Below are 25,457 nucleotides of genomic sequence, written 5' to 3' on the forward strand. Positions count from 1 at the left end.
AGATGGGCATAAGAGACAGTATATATATTTTGTATTGATTACCTTTTTTGTATTATTTAATCACAGGCATCCATAGGAACCAATAAGCAAATAATTATTTAATTTATAATAATATTAAAAATATGTTTTTGATATAGTGCAATTCAATGAAAATTATATGCTTGATTATTTATTTTTAAAATTATTCATCCTAACATGCATTTTATCACTCCTAGTTACACCTACTGAACCCTATTTTTAGACAATAAAGGTGGGAATAAACTATCAGACAACAGTGCTATATTTCAGACCAACAAATCTATCGGTTTAAGACTAACGTATCTGGTCTCGGTCTTAATATTAATGGTTAACATTGGATGGCAGTACATGTTCCTATTTGTTAATGGAGTATATACTCTGTATTACAGTCATTATAAACCGATGGGATATCCCTTGCTAAGTACAATATACAATTTGAAAATTGAAACTTTATGAAAATAAATATTGTTAAAGCATGGAGCTACAATAAGTTCTATTATTTATTAATAAATAGAGCTCCATGGTTTGAGTATTATATGTTTTACAACTATAAGAATCTCTAACCAATTCACAATTACAGTAATATGCACGTAATACAGTCACAATACAGTACTCCCATTTTCTTGTGGCATGCATATATACATTTGCCTGTGTTTGTATGTCATATTTATTTAGTGTTTGATGTCAGCCTTTCCGGCAATTTACACAGAACGTGACAGCGGCACACATGACACGACTTGTTGCTTAGCAGAATTTAATACTTTCTAATATCTCTGCTTAACAGAAATTTATACTTTCAAATATTGCCATGAACAACAGATATTGTGTCCAATCAGTGACTACATCAACCTTCACTGAGCTTGCAAACCTGCGGAGGTTTTTGTGTGACAACTGTTGTTGCATTTTGTGTAAATTGATTGCACTACGCAACAAAATGTTCATTTTGTCTCATGCCGCTGTTGAGTTTTGTGGAAATAGGCCTTTAAATGTCCTTTCAAACCTATTAAGTACCATGTATGTTGTGAATTACTAAATTCACCCTCTTTATAGTAAATGTCATGCTTGAATTGAGGTACCTGGTTGCATTTTAACTTTTTGTTTTGCTGCTGTGCATTTCGATTTTAATTGTATGTATATTTTTAACAAAGCCCCTTTGAAAACTGAATTTCCCACCCTCATTAAAGATTGTAATAATTAAATAAATGTAAATTTGATCTGGTATTACTATCACAATACTTAATATATTAATCAATATATTATTACATAAATGTAATTAACTAGCAATGTTTTAAATCAAGATCCCTGTCTATGAATAGCTTGTCTATAGTCTGGACATGCAGTTCCAAAAGCTGGTGATACGCCCTCAGCTCATCCAGAAACTGTTCCTCAGGAGCACCATTAGACAGGGATGAGATGAAACCTTCTCTGTAGGGCAATGCCTTGAATGTAAGCTGAAATGAAATGATCACATGTAGATCAACAATTAGTGAGTTGTACTACAGTTAAACTTGCCTAAGTCGAATCTAAAATGCCATAACAAAATTGTTCGACTTAGATAAAATTTTACTTACAGATTGCTAATTAATGGAAACATAACAATTTGGCATGTAAAATAAGTTTGACTTGGAAATTATTCGAGTTAGGCAAAGTCGACTTAGAAAAGTTTTAACTGTAATAACAATTTTGGATACTTTTCATAATCTGAAGATATTTTCAAAGCACTAAAGATGCATGCAACATCCCAAAAATTGAGTTTGGCTAAAATACAGTAACCTTCTTGAATTTGGTGTTCCTTCTAGATTTCAAAGATATTTCTTTTTGAAATACTATATCTTCATAAAGTTCAAGAATCTATTCATTTTTTCCAATTGGCTATTTTAATGCAAAATGGTTGTGCCTGATTTGTATGAGGATGTTTATGCACATTTTGATACAAGGAAAAATGAACTTGCAATAGGCTGCTACTGACAAAAACTGTCAAGCTAATGAAGAAAGAAAGAAAGCCCCTTTTTTTTCCTGATCAAACCCTCGTTGGCTAATGTGTCATCCCATAGCCATCCCTAACTAATGGAATATCTTTTTTGAAGTACAAAGGTGTAATGCGCTGGTTACCTAAAAATGTATGTACTGTACAACATACAGTAGAAGAAACAAGCCAAGGGTGTATGTTGTACTATTATGATCCTCATACACTATCATTTCATTGTCTGTTTACATTGACATAAATACAAAGATTTTTATCTGTGCAGATAAAAGTTCATGGTAAATTTATCCACAGTTTTAATGGAATTTTGAGTTTATGAGTAATTTCTTGCTTACTGAGGTTAGTTTTTGAGCCATCCAGCCGTGAAACTCCTTTAAAGAAGACTCATAAGCCCTGGTCATACAACTCTCTAAAATTTTATCAGCTGATGTTGTATCTAATACATTCCTGATGAAGCTACAGATGAAGCCTAGGCCCCTGTGAGCAATTATAAAAAAACATGTTATGTGTTATGTGCATTAAATTTAATGTTTATTAATGTTATTTAATGTTTCAAACAGTTACGGTCTGATAGAATTGTAGTAGTAACGATTTTATCGTTTTTCCATGATTATGACATCATTTGAATTGATTTGTCAAAATATTTTGTTATCGTATACAAGATAAAACTTCTCTTATTTCTTTTATTTTCTATATGAACAATTGCTTTCAAGCTTTTTATTGCTATCGTTGCAAGTATAAACTGGCCCTTATTCGGACAATAAAGTTAAATAATAACAAATAATTATGGTGACAATGATGACAATAATATTAATATTTACCTATTAAGCCATAATAGGGCATCTGTTGCTGAGTTTTTAGCCCAGCTTTTGTTTGCTTCCTTCTCCTCATCCAACATAGCTCCCAGAGTAATGAACCTTTCTTTGTCACTTTCATACTTCAGATACAATTTCTATTACAAATGTAAATTTCAACAATTGAAATATGATTGAAATTTGCACACGCGTCATTGCGTTTTGGCTAGTACATGCGTCGCAAACCTCTGCCTGTCCTGCACAACAAAATCCCCAGGAATTTGACTTTCACAACTTGGGACCCCTGCTACTGTTCCCCCACAGGGCCCAATTACGCTTTTAATAAATAAGTCAACCGAAAGGTCTACTGATTAATTTCAGATAAGATAGTATAATACATACTTCAAGTATCGAAATAAGTAAAATAATGAGACTTAGGGAGTGGAGTTGTTTTAGTCATGAAAAAAATCCTGTTGTCACATGATTGAACCCAGCACCCTGAGACTGGGAGGCATGCATCTTAACCACTAAGCTATTCAACTCCACTCTAATATTAATAGTGTTGCATTGTCAAGACTGTTAACCAGTGTATAAGTTAACAGCTTTGCTGGATGACTCACTTGAATGTTGCCGCTGACATCTGATTTGACAATAGCAAATGCAGTTGGACCAATCACATCTGTGAAAACACAATTTGAATTTGTAATTCGTAAACTTTATAGTACAGGTTGAAGATAATTAATTCTACATTTTTACTTCTCAGTATAAACTTAATAAAACTTAAAAAGCATAATAACAACATATATTTAATTAAATTGAGCACATAGAGTATCAGATTTAATTTGTTGCACCAAGTTGGTACAAAATAAATTACATTTTTATTGCAAAGACTTAATGGCACCACATGCTATAATGAAAGAGTTTGAGCTCTTCTCTAGGCTCTATTATAATAGTTATAACAAACCTAAATATTTCCTTGTCATTTGATTGATGGATTTAGCATCACTATGTTGATTTGGGTATTTACACCATTTTTACAGCAAAACAATCACATATTATTTTGATTTGCATTCACTCTTCATGAAAATTTAGTTCCATACATGTATATCTGTTCCACATTTGCTTTGTCCCAATGCACACCTCCACCAAATACAATGTTTCATTGGTGGAAAGACGATGGACTTTTCCATTCAGAAGAAAGGTAGACCAAACTTTTTTTCATAAAATATCATTTAATGACAATGATCTAATTTTGATGTGTTACAAAACCATTACTGAATGTTTTGTATTTGTGCAATGGAAAGAATATTTTCATTTGTAGAAAGAACTAAATTCTATTCATTGAATGGAGAGGTCAATCTTTCAAGTTAAGAAAATACATTTATTTTTAAATACAGCACTACTATACGCTGGACCGAGACATACCTAACAATCCAATGATTGAATCCTTAGTTGCTTCAAGGAATGGAACAGTACAAATGTCATTATCTTCTCTTTTTGGTTCGTAGTTGTGCTGTAGGCTTCCATAGAAAGTTGTCATATTGATGTCCGTGTAATTTTTTTTCTAAATATATATTTTAGAAATTAAAAAAGTATGTTCTTCATTTATTCAAATATATGGCCAATTTTCTTCAGGGGGTTTTCAAGGGGAGTTTAATATTTAATGGAGGAGTTAATCTTGAAAAAAAACCATTTTTTTTTTTTGTAATATGGATGTCTACAAAAAAAATAAACTCCCCATCATTTTACTAAAATGTAGAGCACAACACAAAATTATTTAAAAAAACTCTTATTATGATCACACATATTTCTGATTTCAGGTTAGCACCGACTGAATTCCACTACCTTAGTAAATCGTCAGTGATAGGAAGGGTGTTGAGGAAGGTGGTAGATCAATTTTGTTCAGTCATAGGGAGGGGTTTTGTTACTGTACCTGGGTTTGTTAAAGGAAAAGATCATCTCAGGATTTTTTTTTAAACCAAAATAACGACGTTCTGGAGATGCGTTCATTATTCAAGGGGGTGGTTCGTTCAATCAAAGCAGGGAAAGTAACTTTCTCCTTTTTATTTAAAAAACAATACACAACAATATAGACCTCAAATTGAAAGGACCTCAGTGCAAGAACATTTCTTAAAATTATATTATCATTGGGCCCTAATCAATTACAGAATGTACTCTCTGTACCAGGGAGTTGAATATGTAAGTGTAGAGACTATATAGCAAATAGGCCTAAGGGGTGGATTGGATTGGATTACTCAGTGTAAACACCAAGAATAGCCCACAAAAGTCTACAAGAAAACTAATTTCCAGTGATTGGGCAGTACACCGAGAGACAATCCCCTACTCTTTTCCGAAGAGTGTACTACGTTCAGCGCACTCACCGTGGCTACCACCAGATTAGCCGACTGAGCTAAGCTCTCCTAGTTAACAGCTATAAGTCCTTGCTCCTAGGTGGCTTAGGTAGACTAGGCTAAGGAGGCTTAGGCTATCTAAACCTAGGCTTGGCCCTAGCAGTCTCGGCTGGGACTAGGCTAGGCCCTATATTAGCAGTCCTCCTAGGCTAGCTAGGCCTAGTCTAGCTGAAGGAAGTGGGCCTTATTTTTATAATAAATACGCTAGACTAGGCCCTTTCCCACAAGCGATCGCCGGCATCAATATAATTGTCATTGACGGTTGGAAGATTAGGTAAAACAATAATCGCCTTTTTAATACCAAAACACCTGTGTAAGTTTTACGCCTACTGTTTCATTGCGGTCTCCCGTCAGGTTGCTTTTGGGGTTTTAATTACGGTTGTGAGGTCGCCCTCTCGAGCCGCCTCAGAAGCGCGGCCTATTAGTCTTCCTTAGCGAAATTTGATTGGTGGATAAAAACATCGCGGTTTATTTAATTTAAAAGAACTTTAGGCTAGGCTAGGCTAGAACCCACTCTGGAAAAAACCACTGAAGCATGGATCTGCTCATGTATGTATCTTTTCAGTTTATTCTTAATTTATTCTGAAGGCATAACCTGCTGTAGGCTTAAGCCCGTCTTACCTTTATTTTAGTAGTAGGGTTACAAGTAAGTAACAAGTAAGTACTAGGCCTAGGCCGGTTAAGCTGGAGTAGGCCTAAGCTAGTAGTAAGAGTCGACCTTCAATTTGGCCACCAGGGCCTGACCTCTCTAGCATACAAGGCCGTAGTACTAGGCCTGGCTAGCCTAGACTGTCTGTAGGCTAGCATGGTGGTACTAAGTAAAGTAGTACTAGGCCTAGGCCCTTAGCTTAGTAGCTAGTAGTAGTAGTAGTAGTAGAAAGGCTAGCCAATGTCCAGGAGAAGCTAACTAGGCCGGCCCTGCCCTGTGGTTTCCACTTACGATTCACTTGAGGAAACAAAAAGAAAAGGTGTGAAACACTGGAAACAGTACAAAATTCACCAGACTGTATAGTAATGCCTGCGTGCGGAATACATCCGCTGTGCAAAAATTTGGCCTAGAAATCCGTCTGCGTAGTTAAAAAAAATAAGGGCTGATTTCCGTGCTGATTTTGCCAAAAATTAGGCTTTGAACAAATCTTAATATATAACCAATGCAATGATGATGCAGCAATTTACGGTTCCACGCACCTTTTTTCCTAGCGATTTTCCGCGCAAATTTGAGCTGATTTTTTAGATGTCCTCCGCGCAATTATAAAACTTTACACTATGGGCTGTAGAATTTGAAGCCTTCGGGGATTGTAGGATTTTTCGCCATTAATTTAGTTTCATAATCGAATGCAATTCATAATAATATATTTGTGTAATTTTTTTCAGATGTTAATAAAAGTTTTTAATTACAACCTGGACATAAAAACCAGAGAAATCAGTAACACCCACCAAGGTCCAAATGAGGCATCAGAGCAAGTGCAACGGTTGGCAATCAAATGCACAAAAAAAGCGTAAATATCGTCAGATCAAGAAACAAAGCAAACTGAATGCTGCACGAAGGGTAGATGCAGGAATGCACAGGTTATTTCATTGTCGTCACAACAATTTATAAATGAATTTGATTATTTTCCAGTCTTTTTTATCCCTGCAGAATTCACATTAAATTCTATTTTTTTTGTCTTTAAATCACATGTTGTATGCCATATATGTAATTGAGTTATAAATTACATAATACTGTATAATTATTGTTATTATCTGTTTAGCCAAATTTTGATTTACAATTATGCCAGGTTGAAAAAAATGTATTAACTCTTCCGTGATGATCACTCTTTTTCAAAAATTTGAAACTATATCGAGGATTTAAAAAAAAATATTTGAATAAACATATATCTGGAGTTTTTCTTGACAATGCAAATTAATATGTCTTGGATTTTCTAGCCCTGCCCCCACCCTCACACAGACTGTGAATACTGGCTTTTGTATTAGCCTTTTCACACCTAGTCTCAGCCGCCAATCACCAATCATATATCACTACAATTATTTCCCTGTTTGGATATTATTCTCCTGATGAAAATTGAAGCAACTCCTCCAGACATTCTCAACAAAACAAATGTTTTCAGAACATACAAGTAAACGTTCACATACATTAGAATACCACGTTATTCACGACCTTGTATCTTTGTAATGAATCATACTATCTCAGGTCTTAGCTACATGCATTATTGAATACTTTAATAAAAATTTAATTTAGAACACAAATTTCAGATTACTAATTATTCTGTTTAAAATCAGTTTCAGCAATGATAAAGAAGAGTTCATGTCAAGTAGTCTGAACTGTGGTCAAGCACCTGAGAGCACTATGAATGTACCAGAGATAGATGCGACAAATTGGATAGGTAGTCTAGCTAACATCCCTTTAAACTTCATTCCATCTGCTTTTACTGGAATTTATAAGAGATGTATATGGGCTGTCGGACAGGTACGGTATCTTTTTACTTATTACATTTAAAAAAAATTATAAACTGTGATGGATTTAGAAATTTGAAATAGATGGGGCCCTGGAAAGGACACGAATAGGGTGTGAAAACATTATGATTATAACTCTAGATGGCCAGAAATGGCATTCTCAGACCCAAATTTGAATATGATTTTCCTGTTTTCTCCATTTTTTTGTACAATTAAACAAAATTTTAAGGGGGACCGAGAATCTGCCCTTGATAAAGCTACCAATTTCCATTGAGTTTATGATGCTTGGAGTTAATATATTGTTAACTTTCAAAAACGAATATTTGAAACAATTCAATTTCTTTGATTTACAAACTTTTTGCTTAAAAAAATTAGTTTAAGGTATATGCAATAATATAGGAATGGTATTATACATGTATGCACATGGTATGTAAAATTAAAACAAGGTATTTTTATTTTAATTTTCAATTAAATTTGAATTATTATTATTAGCTCAAGACACATTTTGTTTTTTTTATTTTATAATTCTAGAGCTTGGAGAAAGCTAAGGATGTGGTATTCCCAACTCGTACGTTTCGTAGAGAACTGGAAAGTACCCAACTGAAAGTGATGCAACTGGAGCAGTCCTTGGCAAAAATCTTAGAAGAAAAAGTAAGCTTCATTATGATGACAGTGTAACAGAATATACTGTATTCAAAATATAATCAAACCTGAGTTACTTCTTTCAGTTACAAACCAGCAATAAGTACACTACAGCAGCAGTGGTGGTGATGCCAGCATTAGGTGGTCCATCGTATCTCATCCCCACCACGGTTGGTGAAAAATGTTTAGGTAATACCGCCTCTAGATGCCCGAAAATGACACTCTGGTCTGCTGACCAGAGTGTCATTTTCTACAAAAATGTTCCCAATTAATTTACCTGACAGAATATATAATGACGGCTGGACCAGTGCCATAGATGGCTTGGCCCGGGCATAGTCAGCCCACCCTCTGGTGCCACCCCTACCTAGCACAGAAGAAAATATAAAAATTGTATACATGTGATATTTATGTGCTTTATCTTCTTTAGGATACCAAGACAGATGCAAAGTGTAATTGCTGTTCAAGGTCTGTACGTGATTCTATGAGTGAATCTAGCTTCTGTACATTACTCAACTCAACTCATCCTGCTCCAGCTTTACAGATGGTACCGCCTCCGCCAAACTTCGCCCCACCTCCACCAGGCTTACCTCCTCCTCCCCCACCACCACCACCACCACCAGTCAAAGAAGTAAAGCAAGTCAAGATAGTTATTAACAAAGTAAAACAAGTAAGAAAATTTTACTATTTTTGTTCTACACTTTTTTCTTCAGTTTGCACTCAGTGGCATATATAAGAGACTTAAAATGGGGGAACTGATTGGGTAAAATGGGGGAACTGTTTGGGTAAAATGGGGGAACTGATTGGGTAAAATGGGGGAACTGATTGGGTAAAATGGGGGAACTGATTGAGTAAAATGGGGGAACTGTTTGGGTGCACTAATGGGGAGGACGCTCGATGATTAAGTGAGAGGCTCGGTGACTAGGTGAGAGGGCGTTAGGTCACAAAATAAAGTGGTATAAGGTTATTTTTAACTACTTCAGCAATTTTTTTGGAGGGATTTTCAGTAAGGTGTATCACAAATCAAGAAACATCAACAGAAGGCGTGCCACAACAAAGCATGATGGGATTGGAAAGGGGGCAGAAAACAACAACACACAATATTTCCTAATGGAATTCAGCATTTGTTGAAAAAGAAATTGTGATCAGTCAGACGACATGACGCCACACCATCACCTTGGTCGTGTGAAAGATAGATCACGCTATCACGCTATTTTCAATCCCATTATGCATTTCAGCTTTGATTTGCGATAAACTGTAAGGGAGGGGCCCCACCACCCACCCCTAGATATGCCACCATTTGCACTTTGCAGTTTACCACCTACTGTGCAATGCAGCTATAGCTCTGCTTAATTTACCCATTTTGTTTGCTTCATTTCTTTTAGAGTGAAAATACAAAAAGTGTTAAAAGATTGCATATTTCTTCAAATGATTTGCGCAAAGTTAAGCTGAGGAGAGTCAGCCATAATGATAACAAGGAGGTATGTTTGCAGAATACATTGCATGCATTCATGTGTACTTGCATTAAAAAGCCATGTACCCATCAATCCTTGATTCATCCTTTACTTACTACTCCATACACGCTTATGTACTACATGGCAAGATTCATGCCGGAGGCATAATGTGGAATGGATCCTTCCATACCCTTGCATTTGTATGCCATACAGTAGGCATCCAAATTTATGTAATGGACGTCACCAAAGAGTATAGAATTAAAAGAGGTCTGACTGCACGCAATGAATCGTTAAAAAAGAGTATTACTAGGGGGGCGTCCTATTTACAAACACCTTTTACACTCTTTTGAAGGACACCCTCTGGTTCGTGGTAGTACTTGTTTTGAGATAGGACTGCATTACAACAAAACCCTGACGGTCCTATGCTTTTAGATGTCGCCTATCAATCCTTGCATCCATCCTTCAGTCAATACTCAATGTATGCTACCCCATGCATCCATTCATAGTCCTTGCATTTGCATGCCATCTACATTAATAGCATGACTATGCCATAGAGTATCCATTCATATACACTCATTGTTCTTTTGAAGGGAAGTATGGTATTAATATTTTTATTATCATTTTTTCAGACTCCAAAGTCTGTGGCAGGTGGTCCACTAGTGTCCCTGAAAGATCTTCAAAAAGTAAAACTGAGAAGACTTAGTCTGGGATCAAACCTAAGCCCTGCAAGTCAGCAAGTGCTTAGGAAAAGGTGATATGAAATGTATATTACTGTACCATAAACTTATTTCTCAGTATCCTTATCTTGCATGTGTTGTTAAAGCTACAACATATAAGGGTATACCTCCATGGTTGTAGAAATAAGGTCTGTTTTAAAATTACATAAAAACAATAATCTATGCTTATATTTGCCTTCTAGGTTGCCACAAGAAGCTGTTAAATTCAGGAGTTCATTGAAGAAAGTTAGCATTGCTCGTAGCCCGGGCGGGACACCATTCCGAACACACCTGAAAGACCATGGAAATGGGCTAACACCAGTCATGACAAGGGCGCTGAAGAAAAAATTCATGGTACAATTTTTGAACATTTAATCTTCTATTTGATTAGCATCCCTCATTGGTTATGTACCTGAAGGAGGTATCTTCACGCTCTGGTTCCTCAGCGCGTGAAGAAAATTTACACGATGCCTTTGAGTATAATGTGTTCCCCGTTACCAGATGCTGCTAAGAAACACACACCCCCAAAAAAGAATCATGTCAAGTACTTAAAAATCATCTTATTTTTGCGAATCAGCGCCTCTCACCTTCGCGCGCCCCGATTTCATGACTTCTAGATACGCCACTGACTATTATCAATTGTCTGTCAATGGGAATGGTATGGGTACATTTTGTGTGTAATGGCTACTCTAAAAGATTATTATAGGGTGCCACATTAAAAACCTATTATCACCACCATGCATAGCAAAATATAATGAGATGCATCAAGAAAGCTAAATTTAAACAGATCTCCTAGATGTGGCTTTTTCCAACTTATATTGTTATTATTCTGATTTCAGAAAGCTAGGACACCGTCTCCAGTACCAGCACCAATGAAGCCACTTCGATTTTAGCCAAGCAACTTGTTAGTTATTAATTAATCTTCTTTAGCTTAATTTTAAATCTTTGATGAAATGTTGGTGCTTATTTGCCAGGTGGAGGCTAATTTTTAATAATGTAGAAATTAATATTAACTTGCATTTAAAGTTGAATTAGACAACAATAACAGTAATTTTTATGATGTATATTAGCCAATCAATGATTTCCAAGTCTAACCATGCATGTGAATTTTTTTTATCATATAACTTCAAAGAATAATTTACAATACTGTACTTAATAAGATTTTATATTGTATTGAATACTAACTGTACATTCTTTTTACAAAATTATGGGTGGGGATATCCTAAAATGTATATAATCACATTTCTATTTTATTATAATAAATTACTTTACAATAATAGATTAATATGTATGTTCATTTACTGTGTGGTACAGAATTAACATTGAAACAACAAATTTCATAACATAACATAACATAGTACATAATTTTTATATTTATTCTCTCCATATATAATAAACACTTATTGTTTAATTTACAAATCCACATTATTCTACTACAGCTCGAATCAAGTGACTGGTGATGAATACATTGAATTGTGTTAATATTATTGCAATATCATTTTATATCAGATTTAGCAACTACAGGTGCTGTAACTAAAATCATGTTCATGAGATGAGCGACAAGCTGCCATTGCCATTATAAACAACAATGTCGGCTCAATGTTTAGTTAGTGTATATATACCTGTAACTACTTTTCATGATTTAAAACCAAGAGATTTAATTTATCCCATTTTGTTCATGCAATGACCAGCAATTATCCACTTGTGAAATCATAGGGATAAGTCACCAAAATGGTTTCAACCAATTCACAGTTACACCACTACTTCCATCGCAATCACATAATGCTTTTTAAAAATTTCTTTCAAAATATATTATTAAAAATAATTTTCATGCTTTGCTAGGCCCCAAATTAAATTAAAAAGCACTGACGACCATACTGGTCACAAACAGCATCACTTGAAAGATTTCATGTTTTCTATTTTCGCTATAGCTCTACGGTGCACCTCGTCTGGTCCATCCGCCAACCTCAGTATCCTTGCCCAAGAGTACAGCTGGGCTAGAGGGAAATCGGAGCTTAGGCCAGCTGCACCAAAGGCTTGCATTGCACGATCTACGACACGTTGGGCCATGTTGGGAGCTATAACTTTGATCATTGCAATCTCCGCAGCAGCAGTCTAAGGGGAACAATACAAAGTACAATATTAGTGTACTGACTAGAATAACTAGTTCTATAAAAATAATTGTCAGGGTAAATATGCCTCCAAATTTCAATCTGATTTAGTATCTAATGAGGTATTAAGTGTGAAGCAGGTGATCAGGGAGGCAATTGCACCGACGTCGTACAAGCATGGAGGCTTTTGTCACAATATTTGATATTGTGGACAGAGCTTTTGTAACCCCCCCCCCCCTCCATGCCTTTCATCTTCTAGTAATGATTTAATATATAATGATTAAACTAACTGATCAGGGAATTTTAACTGCTTTTTTTTATTACTTTCCACATTCATCCACTAACCTTGTTTCCTACAGTATCCATCATATGGGCAGCCTTTAGGGTCAATAACCTGGCTTGTTCAATGTCCATCCTTGACTCGGCAATATCTGCCTGTATTGTCCCTTGCTCCGCCAATGGCTTACCAAAGGCTACCCTATTATGAACCTGTAATGGGACAAAAAAATTATTCTACCATTAATTAATGAAGGGATAAGATTTTGTTTGTAAAACAGAATAATATTGATAGTTTAATGTATATTCCAATCAAACAATCCACATGTTGAAATTAGCAGTTGAATTAAATTCAATGACTTTGGTACTAAAGTTAATTAAAATTAGCTACTATAAGTTACGGACTACGCCCATACACAATTCAGCACAATGATGTTGCAAGTTATAGGTTACCCTCCTACCTTTACTTTTAGTAGTTGAAGATGATGAATGGGTACTCACTCTCTTAACCATTAACTCTAGTGCTCTCTCAGCACTGCCAATCAACCTCATACAGTGATGTATCCGGCCTGGCCCTAATCGTCCCTGTAATGATGAAGGTTCATATCACAATATGTAAAGTATGACCAATTTATCAAAATCTCTCAATTTAATCAACTAAATGTTTCCACTGTGCTTGAACTTTGGTGGTGATTGGTTAAATTTATTGCTACTCTCTATAGCCGGGCACTTACAACGTCGTATGACGTATTCCAGCTTTATAGAGCTGAAATACTAAAACAAGTGTTACCACAGAACAGTCTTTGTGAAGAGGTATTTAAGCCATTAGATCCAAATAAATAAAGGCCTGTCATTAAAAATAATAACTAAAATGCCGATATTGTTTGGTTGTGATATGTTTAAAAAGTAAACTGTAAAGAATGGGAGTAGCTTTGGGAGTATGATGCTTCCAATTCCTTTACTTAAAAACCAAATCTACTCCTGTGACAGAGCATCGCATAGAAATAGATGCTAACAACTTGCTCTGAATGCAACTCACCTGAGCAATTTCAAACCCTCTGCCGGGTCCAAGGAGCATATTCTCAGCCGGAACTCTGACATCATCAAAGATGACCTCACCATGACCTGCTGGTGCATCGTCAAAACCAAATACTGACAGAGGTCGAATGACTTTGACTCCCGGTGTGTCCATCGGTACCAGAATCATTGACTGCTGTTGGTGTTTACTGGCTGATTTGTCAGTCTTGCCCATGAATATGCAGATTTTACATCTGGGATCCAGTGCTCCAGATGTCCACCACTTGTGACCGTTCAGGATGTAATCACTGCCGTCTGCTTTGATGTCAGCCTCTATATTTGTTGCATCTGATGAAGCTACCTGAAAGAAGGCAATTATTAGCTTTCATGATGCATTTTTACAGTCTACTCTCTCTTAGTCACAAACTCCTAAACTCCAACAGTGTTTTGGAAGGGTGGTGTATCCAGCTGAAGACGATTATTTAGGACGTTGGTACATATAAAGCAAGGCAATACGAAACTCTATACAAATTATTTTACATAATAATTATTTAATTCACTTTTTTCAACAATAAAATAAAAAATAAGAAAAACAGACTACTGAACATTACCATTGATCTGCTTACACACAAAATATTATACAACAGAAATCAACAATACAAAAATTACTGAATACATTCATAAAATAACAGCAATACCAACGTTCTCAGCACAGACATAGGTTTAGATACCTTTGGTTCTGTCATTGCAAAGCACGATCGAATACTGCCCTCAAGGAGTGGTGTAAGCCAAGTGTCTTTTTGCTCCTTAGTTCCATATTTCACAAGTACCTCCATGTTACCAGTGTCAGGTGCTGAACAGTTGAAAACCTAAAAGACCACATGCAGTCAATAGATTGATTCAGTTTTTTTCACTTTTATAACACCACTTGAAAATGTTTTAATTAACAATATCATATTATGACAAAAAGATCTATTTTTTTAATTTATTCATTTTTTATTAATTCATTTGGCATTACTGCCCGGGAGACGCAAAAGTAAGAAAACCTACTGACGCTAGAAGTAACTCCCTGAAACAATACAATAACAATGAATTAATTGAACCAAAACAAAATAAAAGGAACGATTATAACAATAATACTGTAATAACAACGTTAGTCTGAGGGAGAATTATATAATGTTATAGCTAGCAATTAGCTCAGTGCCACTCAAACCTCACTAGGTTCTCACTTATACTCCTGAATGAATACAACAACATGGGCAGATTGCCTTGCACAAAAACACTAACAAGTAACAAGCCTCAGACTTACACACCATATTTTGCTGGGATGCCCAACACTACCACTATGGCAGATGCCTTCACAAAAGAAACAAAAATACAGCAGCACTTAAATAATACTAAATAATGTATAAGCTGCCCACCTCTGATGCAAAAACAGATCTGCCCATTAGCTCACATAGGAATGCATATTCTACATTGGTTAAGCCAGCACCATACCGCATGTCAGGGTCCGTCTCTATTGGTAGGAACAAGTTCCACAAGCCGTCATTTTTAGCCTTAATCTGGCAGAAAAAAATAGCAATAATTAGTCAGCAACTTAGATTGATTTTCTTTTGCTCTCTTCCTATCATAAACAAACAAAAACATAAAATTACTGATAAAAAAATAAACATTGATTAACTTATTATTTAGTTTTTTATCCAGGTAAAGATCAATGCTGAGGATTCTGCTTTACAAATTATCAAAGTTGGGACTGATTTGGATGATGCCACAAACATGCAATATTTGACATTTGCAGAGTGGCATTAGTTATTAATGAATAAGACAAAGACAGGACAGAAGACAATAGGACACAACCTGCAAATGGCTGCATAGTTACTCACAATATTTCTTGTAACTAGCCAACGAGAGTGTGTAAAAATGTTTGTAGGAAATACAGGGCTTCTGTACAGCAAGATGGGCGAATCTATACATTTTGAGGGACTTGGATTATCAATTAATCACAAAATAAACCATTACAAAATTCCACAAACTTCTTGTAAATGTATACATACAACATACCTTAAGTTCCTCTAGTAAGGGGTGTGGAGTCCATCGTTCCTGTGACATCTGGTGAGAAACTAGTTCTTTCTCGGATGGCACGATGTAAAGGTTGATGAAGTCTTTCACTTGCTGATGCAAGTTCTGAACTCTCATTGGTAAGGCAGAAATTGTGATTGGTAGAAGACCTATAAAAACAACACAAGTCTTTGTTCACACTACTATTATAAGTACTGTTATGAATGTTGCAAACCACTCAAAAATATTATTGAAGAGGCAACAACTAGATATGTCTTTCAACAAATCCACTGCATTTGTTGGCTGCAAATACCAACAAATACCAATGTAAGACAAATTTCTTCTTTACCAATGTGTAGAATAAGAAGAAACAATAAAGGTATCTACAGATCCATAATCATAAATTTTCTTACTTCAGCCCCTCTGGGCCCCCTCTATATCAAATTCCTAGATCTGCCACTGAAAAAGCTGATTTGGAGACATTGTCCCTCTAAATTAGGGTGACAATGGTATATTAAGACTCATTCAATGTTGGTCCAACCAAGTACTTTTAAGAGGCCACCATTATACCCTGAGAAACCTCATTACCTGGGGTTGATTCACTGTGAGTACTGTATGATCGCCTAGGCTGGGAGAAAGTTGAATATTTTCTACTGGATGGTTTGCCATCTGTGCTGGTTGATGCCGGCCTATTGTGCCCTTCAGCAAATGACCAGCCTATGCCTGCCATTTGCTCAGCTAGTAAACCAACCATTTTTGCAGAGTCTGAACTTGCTTGACCTGTTTAGTAATACACGGAACCAAAAGTAGTTTAATTTCTTTTTTATCTTATTAAATGAGGAACAGTCTAATCAGGGAATGTGATTGTGGTCATCAGTGTTCTTCAACCAATCCTCTACATACTGTACAGCTTTGAAAGTTATTTCGGGTTTTAGAAAAACACTGACATTTATATTTTGATTGAACCCAGAACTTTGAAATTAGAAGATGGGCACCTTGACCACCGAACCACAGTTCCACTCCATTATTAATCTTTTATTTCAATGAATAGTTTTACTTTTAAATATGGCTGACAAAATAATACATTCCCATACCTAATCATTATATAACATTTAAATTTACAATATACTGTTTGAAAAAAAAAATCTGGTCACATTTGTAAGGTAAATATGTATTAGAGTACTACATTATACCATTTTTATATACGTATTTATGTCTTTACAACATTTTTTAATTGTATGTTGTGCTTTTGGTCATACCCTGAGTTGATCGTTTGTAGACTCCTTGCAAGATAGCTGCCACTCTGAAGAAGGAAAAAGCCATATACACAGACATATCATTCACAGGTGGAATATTTCTTGTTTGAAAGTACTGGCGCATGTAATCATCAGCATTTGGTATGCCACTGTTGGATAAATCTTTCCCAGCAAACCCTACATACAGGAAGTGATGTAATTAATAGATCATTAATAGCAGAGCAATATGCACTGCTACAGAAATCAAACTAATAGCATTCGTAGCTCTGAGCAATAGTAACTATTCTATACTGTACGTTCACATGCACCACTAGCAGTTAGCAGTATCCACATTAATAACATACGCACTGTTGAGTTCATACAATAATATCCCCGAACCACATATTAAGAAGATGATGGTAGGATCACTGTACTACTATAGAAAACTAGTAATGCATATGTCTGAGTGGTAAATGAAAGAAATGAAATCAGCTTGCTAACCGATAGTGCTTGCTAACTGATAGTGCATCAATTTCCTGGGAACGGTTAGAGATAACCAATCAGGCGTGCTCACACGTGTGCAAATGGCTCGGGTTAACCGTTAGCTCCCAATGTGGATATTAAGGCTCTAATGTGAACCTAACCACTATGGATGAAAACCAGAAAAATATTTTACCTTTCAAAAGTGGGAATTCTGGTTTGAGGTAGTACGGTAAACAATTGTAAGCCAAGTCTGATATGGGGTTTCCAAGTGTGGACAGCTCCCAATCCAACACAGCTACAACCTCAGGCTTGTGAGGGTGGAAAATTAGATTATCAAGCCTAGGAATTCAAAGGAACAATGTGGGTTAAGAAATGACAAACGGCTGCACTAATGAAGGTAATGCCGAACTTTAATCAAACAAGCTCATTATCATACAAGATTCAACTATTCATTTTCATGACACTGACATTGTCACTTACTGAAATATTACAGTAGTTAAATGGTCCTTATTATGAGTTAATGTCTGAGTATCAATAAAAGTTAAAGGTAAACTACTACCAAAGCTAATGTTAACAGGCATAAATTCTAAGTGTCAGGTCTCAATTAAGGATGCTACACTATTATATCAGCCAATCAAATGAAGGAAGGCTCTGGATGTTTAATTTCAACAGCATTTTTTTTGTATGTAGACTATTATATTGTCATCATAATTATACTGTTATTGCCAATAATAATAATAATAATAACAATAATAATAATAATAAATATAATAATAATAATATGTAGGTTTCTCAGAGCGCTTTTCCACATTATTGCCCCAGTCATTGGAACGATGCCAATGGGGGGGGGGGAATTCCATAGCTGCATTAAGTATTTTAGCGTATTTTGCACTTGAATCTCCTATCCATTTATACTCCTGGGTGAAGAGAAGCAATGCAGATAAAGGGCCTTGCTCGTGGGCACAAGTAAAATGCACAGCGAGGGATTGAAACGCCAACCTTGAGGTTGGGAAACCAAATCTGCTGCGCCAAACCAACGCTAATGCCATTATTATTTTAATTATTATTATTAATACTATCAGTATTACATCATTTTCCTCACTATTATTAATGTGTACTGTTACCATTTTTCTGTTATCATCATTATATTATTACTATTGCTGTTATTATCATTTATATTATTATTATTGTGTTTCAGTATAATAGTCACCAACCTGAAATCACCATGAACCACAGTGGTGTGATCATTGGTAGGTGTGTTCTTTGGTAACCACTCCATTAGATGCGTCATTGCTTCTATTTCATGGGTTTGGCTTGCCAAGTACTGCTTGGACCATGTCTTGATCTGCCGCTCGATATAATTGCCTGGTAACAAGATTATATCAACTGTTGCCATACACTATTTGGCAAACTGGAGGAAAATGGGTGTTATGACCACTTTTTCCACCAGGTTTTATATATTCAAAAATCTGTATCTTATTACCTGTTAATATATTAGAAGCCATATTGTTTTTATTTATATTAAAATAAATACATTAACAAGATTATTTGTCTAGCTAGACCTAGATATGTGGCGAAACTACAGAATGTTAAAGTAACAGATCCTTTCAGTTCCTTGAGAACCTGGTGCAGCCTAGGCTGATGCTGTTCAAGATAAAAGTTTAGAAAGTGAAAAAGGATGGTTATTGACTTAAAGCTACTAGCAAAAGTCCATGCTATTTATTATAGATGCTTACAATTTCAGGCAATCAATTTAGCACTTTTTGTAGTAGGAAGTCAGTATTTCAGGGGAAAAAAATTAATTTAGTTTAATCTGCATATCAAAGAAGATTGATAACGTATTTAATCCTTTTAGGTTAGCTATTCAAATTTTCAATTGAACTTTTGATGTTTCTATTATTTTGCAGAAAGTACTAGTAAAAGGGTTTCAATAGAATGCAGAGCTAGTACCTGAATACACACTATATGTAAAAAAAAACCAAATTAAATATTTAAAATAAATTAAATATTTACCATACTTTCCAAAATCATCTAGGCCTGCTGCTGTGACATCCACTGAGTGTATTTGAGAGAGGACATTGCGCATGGCCTCGTATACTTGACATCGCTCATCTGGTGAGAGACCAGGGCATGATGGATCCTTAAAGATCCTACCTTCCATGAAGTCCATTAGATAGAACGGAGTACCGATAATGCTGAAAATGAAAAATTAGAGCATTTGCTAAATAACAAAAACACAAGTAATATACTTACACCATTTTAATTAAATTGCAGAGTACACTGATTGTATTAACTGCAATGCAGGATCGTGATAGGTGGTGTGCGCAAGGCAAGATCAACCAGATGACGATTGATTGTATTTGTACTGTGTGTTGTGGTCGGAACAACCTAGGTTCAAATCCTAGTCATTTTCAGATGAGGGTTTGGGATTGAGGTTAATGTCCCTGCTTTTTATGCTTAAGACCCCAGTTCAAACCCAGCCCATATTGGGTTTCAATTGGAGTGTGATCATTTGGCTTCTTTAATAAACCTCGCAGGAGAGTTAGACAGGATGAGGTGTGGTACATACGCTGCAGCTGCTGTGGAATGCTAGGGGCCAGCCTAAATTTCCAATTTCAAATATTTGAAAATGGAAAAGTACTTACTTATTATTTATTTATTATACATACATGAAATAAAAAGAATGATATATTGGCAAAAATAATAAGCAAGATTATGCCATAAATTATGTATACAACTAATACCTTGAGTCTTCACATAGGCTGATCAAGTTAGGTACAGGCACCCCAGCCTGTCCCACAGCATGCATCACCCTGTATTCTCTCTCAACCGCATGAGCAGATGGCAGCAGTTTACCAGGTGGTTTTTTCCTAAGCACCATGTTCCGACCTCCATAGCTTATAAAGTATGTTGGGTTAGACTGTCCATGTTTGAACTGTCTAATATTGAGGTCACTGTCTGTGGATATTATTCCAAGGCTATGAAGGTATTCAACGAGTGGTTCCCTGGGAATGTCCAGGCCTTTCCTTACAGATGTTGTTCCTGGTACAAATCCTTTTAGAGGTAGATTCAAAAGACTCTCAAGCTCTGCTAAGGCATCACCAGGCTCATCCACCTTCATTCGAGAAAAAATAACTTGTGTTTAATAACATTATTTTTTTGTATATCTTAGTTAATTAGGCCTGATGTTACCATCAATGTTGATGAGAGGTGGCCGCCCAATATTTATTTAATTTATAAGCCATGAAATAATAATGTATATATTTGAAGGATTTAGGAGAGAGGAAGACATTTATTTATTGGCTGTAATATGCTTACAAACTCAAATAATGCCAGTTAATTTAACTGTAAATGTGAACTACAACATGTAATTACCATCAAAATGTGATAATTGCGTGATCATAAAGACTTATTGATCCCCACAAGGTTAGAAAAACTGTAATTCTACTGGAGTAGAACATTAATAGTGTGTGTGGAGAATGATGTTGCTTCTATAGTTTTGTTTACAATAAGATAGAGCAGCGTTTGTCCAAAAACATAAAAAATAAACGCCAGGGTATTTATTTGATGGGACATTTGTTCAATACAATGCTCTGGAAGGGACATTCATTCGAAGGGGCATTTATTTAAATATACACGGTACATACATATACTGATGCGCTATTATTTTATCATATTGAAAATTTCATGTATGTCTGTGACTTCCTCCATTTGCTAAACTGTTTCATCCACAACTCCAAAAAATGAAAAAGAAACAGATTGAATGTGCACCTTAATAGTGTGTATCCCTAGACTCCTTGCAGCATTTACATTGCGTCCAATATCATCAAGAAAGATACTCTCCTCCGGCTCAACTTTTAATTTCTCCAGACACAACTGATAAATTCGTGGATCTGGTTTGCGCATTCCAACTAGGCAGGATTCAACTATCTATGCAAAAAAAAAAAATATATGATTTTACTTCAGTGGTTCTGCAGTTTGGAGCTTACAAGCACCACAAATTCTATATGATAATTATACATTGTAATTGTATAAATGTTGATGAGAATGATATATAACAAATTTATATAGAGCGTACAACTCAATGGTTGACATTTTATAATAATAATAATAATCAACAAGTAGCCGACACATATTAATATTAATGAACACTTTAGTTGCCTCATTCATTCTGTCTTCACATTGGTCCAAACTGCATCACCTTATTCTTTCATTACTCCTTACAGCTTTATATAAGCTTAGTGTTTAGCAGTAGCTACTCTCAATTTCATTTCATTTATTCATCTCATAAAAACATTAAAACACTTTACAACACACAAAAAATATACAGAGAGACAGGAAATCAAAAAAGTGAACTAAATTGACTATCAAGTGGATTACCTTACATAAAAGACTTTACAAAAAAAAACAATATTAAAACCTATTCAGCCTTTAAAATAATCTTTTGAATCTATATCAAATGAGTTAAAATTTAAAAGTTTTTCGGTGAGTTCAGGGGGCAAATCATTCTATAAACAGGGAAAATGATTGAAAATAGAGAACTTAAAACAATTGGTTCTGCAATAATTATGAACAAACCTAAATTCATTGAATCATAAAATCTAAGATTCATTTTAATAAATCTTAGACTTGATAATGATGGTTGTGCCATCAAAAATGTTGTGGCTTAAACTTTTGAAATTAAATAAATTGCAAATAATACTATAATGTAGTTTCTTATCTGAATTTAATATATTTTCCTTTACCACATTGAAAAGTGAGACATCAAGGGGTTGAAGACTCTTGTGCGATTGGTCCTTCCAGTTGTTGGTGAGCAAGGCAGTTGATAGGCCTTCAGATTGGATGCATTTCACTGCATCCAACATCTCTGGCAACACTTTGACATCTCTCTCAAACACTTTCAAGAAGTCCTTCATATCGACACTCCTCCCTAGCTGGTTAGGTATAAAACATTTCTATTAATTTAATAATAATAACAATAATAATAAAGGGAAATGCACAGCAAAGGCTCGAACGCGGACCTCAAAGTTGAGAGCCTGAACCACACGCACTGCACCAACCACTCCCATCTAAAGAATCTATCTATTACATTTTACATTTTTTTTTCCACTGCTCATTTTCGACTTAACAGACACAAAATTTATTATGTGTCTGTTAAGTCGAAGCCAGAAATTATTTTAAAAACATTCCCTTCCATTGGGTTTTGTTAACTAGCTATTTCTTTAAGTTATAAAAATCTGCAATATTTTCAAATTTAAGCCCCCCTTTCATTTATATCAGATTTAATTTTTGAGAATAATGTGACTCTGTCTTCCTTTGTGGAATTTCAGGTTTATCATGCAGGAGGGAGTTCATCACTCTGTAAAATGTGCCCAAGCACATGCATTGACCACCATCTGTTTTGAAGTGATTGAGAATGGTGACAATTATGATAATTATTCATGCATATTACAATTTCATTACTGTACATGACATTGTAATCACCTTTTCTGAACATTCTGAGCTGAAAATCATTCCAAATTCTTCAGTGTTGAGTTCTCCCCTTTCCAACTGGGCAAAGCTTCCATTTTCCCCCTTCTCGATGATGACTTGTCGAATTAGCCCTTTTGGAAGACCTTTCTCCTTTTCAAATGCTTGGAAAAATAATGATCACAAGTTCATGAAAATATTCGCAAAGTACGTTGAAAAGAAAATTGTTAATGCCTTTCTCATATTTTGTGATAATAATTGTGTAAAGCACCTTCAAATATTTTAAATGGCTTGGAAATAAGGACGCCACCCATGTCAAAGACAACTGCTTTGATCTTCTGGTGTTGCGGAGTAAGGTGCAGCCATCGTCTTCTGCTTTTTTGACAACTAGCTAATGACAAGTTGGCTCTGTAGTGCAATGTTGTAAGTCCTCGGACTACGACTGGAGTCACTCTCGACTGAAGCATTACAATGTGTGTCTATATCAAAACTCTGACAAGTCTGCAAATTAAAAATGAAGTTGAAAAAATATTTCATGTTTTTATATTGACCAAAGACAAAATGTTAAATGATAGTTCATACAGAATATCACAAAGGCTAAAAAAACCTCCCAAAAAACTGTTGATTACTAGCGCAGGCAATAATAATGAATAGAAATCAAGGTTGGTCAGTCCAGGGAACAGTGAAATTACATTAGACTTCTCTTATTGCAAGAATTTGTTTATAACTTGTTTTGCTAACTTTCTATTTTTTCATGGCAGTGGGTGTGCTATTCTAATTGGCCAAAAATAAAATTTTATTTTAAAAAAAATTTGAAATCATCTTGGCGGGTGGTGGGCTTGCCAAACAATGTATAACTATAAATCCAATCATTTTATCTGTATAATGCCGGCGTTAATGCATTTTAGTACTCCACCTTAACCAAACCCTTAACCTCAACTGCACAGTCTTGCTATGTTATTGTTAAGGTTAGGGTTTGGATGGAGTACTAATTAAAGTGCATTAGCCCAGCAAACTGTGCAGGCTTGCAGTTTGCAAACGAAACCTCCCACAACTTATATGCCCCTGCTTTAAATAAGAATACAACAAATTCACTGAAGTCCGCGGCGGCCTAGCCTAGCTACTTAGGTAGGAAGGGTCTGCTCCCCCTAGAGGCTAGGCCTAGTCTGAGTCTAAGTACAGCCTTAGCGCCCTAGCATAGGCCTAGCTAACTAAGTATGGCATAGGCTAGGGCCTACCCTATGTAGCTTTTCTTTTTAAAAGTACATTGGTCAATTGAATAGTAATACAAATAAATAAATTTATGGCATTACAATCAGTTATCCATGAGGTCAATTCGAGCAGAAGCCAACTATTCGAGCGGATGCCACTTCAAGTGAATACCAGTTCGAGCGGAATTTGGTGGAATATAATGAATATGATATAATATGCCAGCAGTTCGAGCGTATGCATTAGTGTGAACAAGGCTTAAGGGTGAATTTATCCAAAACAAATTATTTTTAAAATTAAAAAAAAAATTTTTTTTATTTGTTTAATGCCAAAATGTACTGACGTGTAACTAACGTTTTGAATTTTTTTTTAAATTTTTACTGTATTTTACTGTAACTTCATTTGTAATAGGCATAAATATAAATGTATACAGAGTAGGGGACCTCTGTACTTAAAAAAGTGTCCCTTTAATAGGGGTGTCCCCCGAATAGGGGTTCCCCTACATAGGGGTACCCCTATATACAGAGGACACCAAACCAAAAACGTAATAATAATTTATAATTAGGCCTATATAGGCCTAATTATAAAAAAAAAAAAATTAAATTCACAATACAAATCAAAAGGCACATCCAATTATATAAAAACCAAAAATGCGGTAATTATGCTCTTGCTAAATTAATGATTGAATTAATTATCGTTAGGCCTATTGTAAATGCAATGTTTTACACTGTCACTGAGATTCCATGATTTACACAATTGTGGCTCTTTATAACCTTTAGACGTATTAAATATTACAGAAACTAGTATACATTTCTATATTACCCTTGATCCTGTCAATAAGAGTAGGCCTATACATTGACATACTTTGCTTCGTAATTAAAAAGATCACAATAAAACCTATGGAATCATTAACAAGCATGTTGTCAATTAAGAGATCAATTTGATAGTTGGACAAAATAATATCTTTGTGTTTAGGTAGATTTGAAGCATGCGGCTATATGTGTTGATCTACAATATTTAGGAATGCCGTCTTGAATATATAACCGGCATATTTTGCATTTTATCAAACGATACTAGACTTATGGATTTATTACAATGGATTTATACATAGAGAACCATACACAAGATT

At 35.3% G+C, this 25,457-nt stretch overlaps 3 protein-coding genes across 8 annotated transcripts; 1 reads left to right on the forward strand and 2 right to left on the reverse strand.

Annotated features, from left to right (window-relative positions):
- Nucleotides 1–25: 25 nt before the first annotated feature.
- Nucleotides 26–5,615, reverse strand: LOC117124515 (glycolipid transfer protein-like). 5 transcript variants are annotated; one of them, XM_033270754.1, is made up of 7 exons: nucleotides 5,509–5,591; nucleotides 4,222–4,360; nucleotides 3,417–3,475; nucleotides 2,824–2,954; nucleotides 2,338–2,479; nucleotides 1,247–1,469; nucleotides 26–1,149 (listed from the first exon to the last, which is right to left on the reverse strand). In XM_033270754.1, exons 2-6 carry the CDS (start codon nucleotides 4,334–4,336, stop codon nucleotides 1,296–1,298), a joined length of 621 nt encoding a protein of 206 aa, XP_033126645.1. In that variant the 5' UTR covers nucleotides 4,337–4,360; nucleotides 5,509–5,591; the 3' UTR covers nucleotides 26–1,149; nucleotides 1,247–1,295. The 5 variants fall into 5 exon arrangements, with proteins under 5 accessions (XP_033126645.1, XP_033126642.1, XP_033126643.1 ...); XM_033270751.1 differs by having other exon boundaries at nucleotides 26–1,469; nucleotides 5,517–5,615; XM_033270752.1 differs by having other exon boundaries at nucleotides 26–1,469; nucleotides 5,538–5,607.
- LOC117124514 (proline-rich protein 11-like) lies at nucleotides 5,614–11,536 on the forward strand. 2 transcript variants are annotated; one of them, XM_033270747.1, is made up of 9 exons: nucleotides 5,614–5,756; nucleotides 6,582–6,776; nucleotides 7,488–7,674; nucleotides 8,193–8,312; nucleotides 8,731–8,970; nucleotides 9,686–9,781; nucleotides 10,384–10,505; nucleotides 10,674–10,824; nucleotides 11,310–11,536. In XM_033270747.1, the coding sequence occupies exons 2-9, from the start codon at nucleotides 6,655–6,657 to the stop codon at nucleotides 11,361–11,363; spliced, it is 1,092 nt and encodes a 363-aa protein (XP_033126638.1). In that variant the 5' UTR covers nucleotides 5,614–5,756; nucleotides 6,582–6,654; the 3' UTR covers nucleotides 11,364–11,536. The 2 variants fall into 2 exon arrangements, with proteins under 2 accessions (XP_033126638.1, XP_033126639.1); XM_033270748.1 differs by having other exon boundaries at nucleotides 5,728–5,853.
- A 292-nt stretch (nucleotides 11,537–11,828) lies between these two features.
- On the reverse strand, nucleotides 11,829–24,562 carry LOC117124513 (acyl-CoA dehydrogenase family member 10-like). Its single transcript, XM_033270746.1, has 18 exons — nucleotides 24,433–24,562; nucleotides 23,391–23,620; nucleotides 23,135–23,283; nucleotides 22,396–22,584; nucleotides 21,422–21,580; nucleotides 20,395–20,765; nucleotides 19,664–19,845; nucleotides 18,865–19,015; nucleotides 17,844–17,989; nucleotides 17,192–17,365; nucleotides 16,521–16,712; nucleotides 15,936–16,102; nucleotides 15,296–15,436; nucleotides 14,606–14,743; nucleotides 13,897–14,235; nucleotides 13,359–13,442; nucleotides 12,927–13,070; nucleotides 11,829–12,585 (listed from the first exon to the last, which is right to left on the reverse strand). Exons 2-18 carry the CDS (start codon nucleotides 23,584–23,586, stop codon nucleotides 12,364–12,366), a joined length of 3,144 nt encoding a protein of 1,047 aa, XP_033126637.1. The 5' UTR covers nucleotides 23,587–23,620; nucleotides 24,433–24,562; the 3' UTR covers nucleotides 11,829–12,363.
- Between the last annotated feature and the right edge of the window lie 895 nt (nucleotides 24,563–25,457).

The sequence above is a fragment of the Anneissia japonica genome, unplaced genomic scaffold (assembly GCF_011630105.1).
Source record: "Anneissia japonica isolate Jap-2015-1 unplaced genomic scaffold, ASM1163010v1 scaffold287833_len2544123_cov190, whole genome shotgun sequence".
In the NCBI taxonomy this organism is placed as follows: Eukaryota; Metazoa; Echinodermata; class Crinoidea; order Comatulida; family Comatulidae; genus Anneissia; species Anneissia japonica.

Coding starts and splice junctions, on each gene's coding strand:
- LOC117124515 (XM_033270751.1), bottom strand. CDS start 4,336: ATGACAACTTTCTATGGAAGCCTACAGCACAACTACGAACCAAAAAGA. Junction 2,955..3,416: donor ATGTCAGCGGCAACATTCAA/GTGAGTCATCCA, acceptor CATTTGTAATAG/AAATTGTATCTGAAGTATGA. Junction 2,480..2,823: donor GCCCTATTATGGCTTAATAG/GTAAATATTAAT, acceptor AATTGCTCACAG/GGGCCTAGGCTTCATCTGTA.
- LOC117124514 (XM_033270747.1), top strand. CDS start 6,655: ATGAGGCATCAGAGCAAGTGCAACGGTTGGCAATCAAATGCACAAAAA. Junction 7,675..8,192: donor GTATATGGGCTGTCGGACAG/GTACGGTATCTT, acceptor TTATAATTCTAG/AGCTTGGAGAAAGCTAAGGA. Junction 8,971..9,685: donor TTATTAACAAAGTAAAACAA/GTAAGAAAATTT, acceptor CATTTCTTTTAG/AGTGAAAATACAAAAAGTGT.
- LOC117124513 (XM_033270746.1), bottom strand. CDS start 23,586: ATGCTTCAGTCGAGAGTGACTCCAGTCGTAGTCCGAGGACTTACAACA. Junction 22,585..23,134: donor GCTCAGAATGTTCAGAAAAG/GTGATTACAATG, acceptor ATACCTAACCAG/CTAGGGAGGAGTGTCGATAT. Junction 16,713..17,191: donor CTACAAACGATCAACTCAGG/GTATGACCAAAA, acceptor ATTACTAAACAG/GTCAAGCAAGTTCAGACTCT.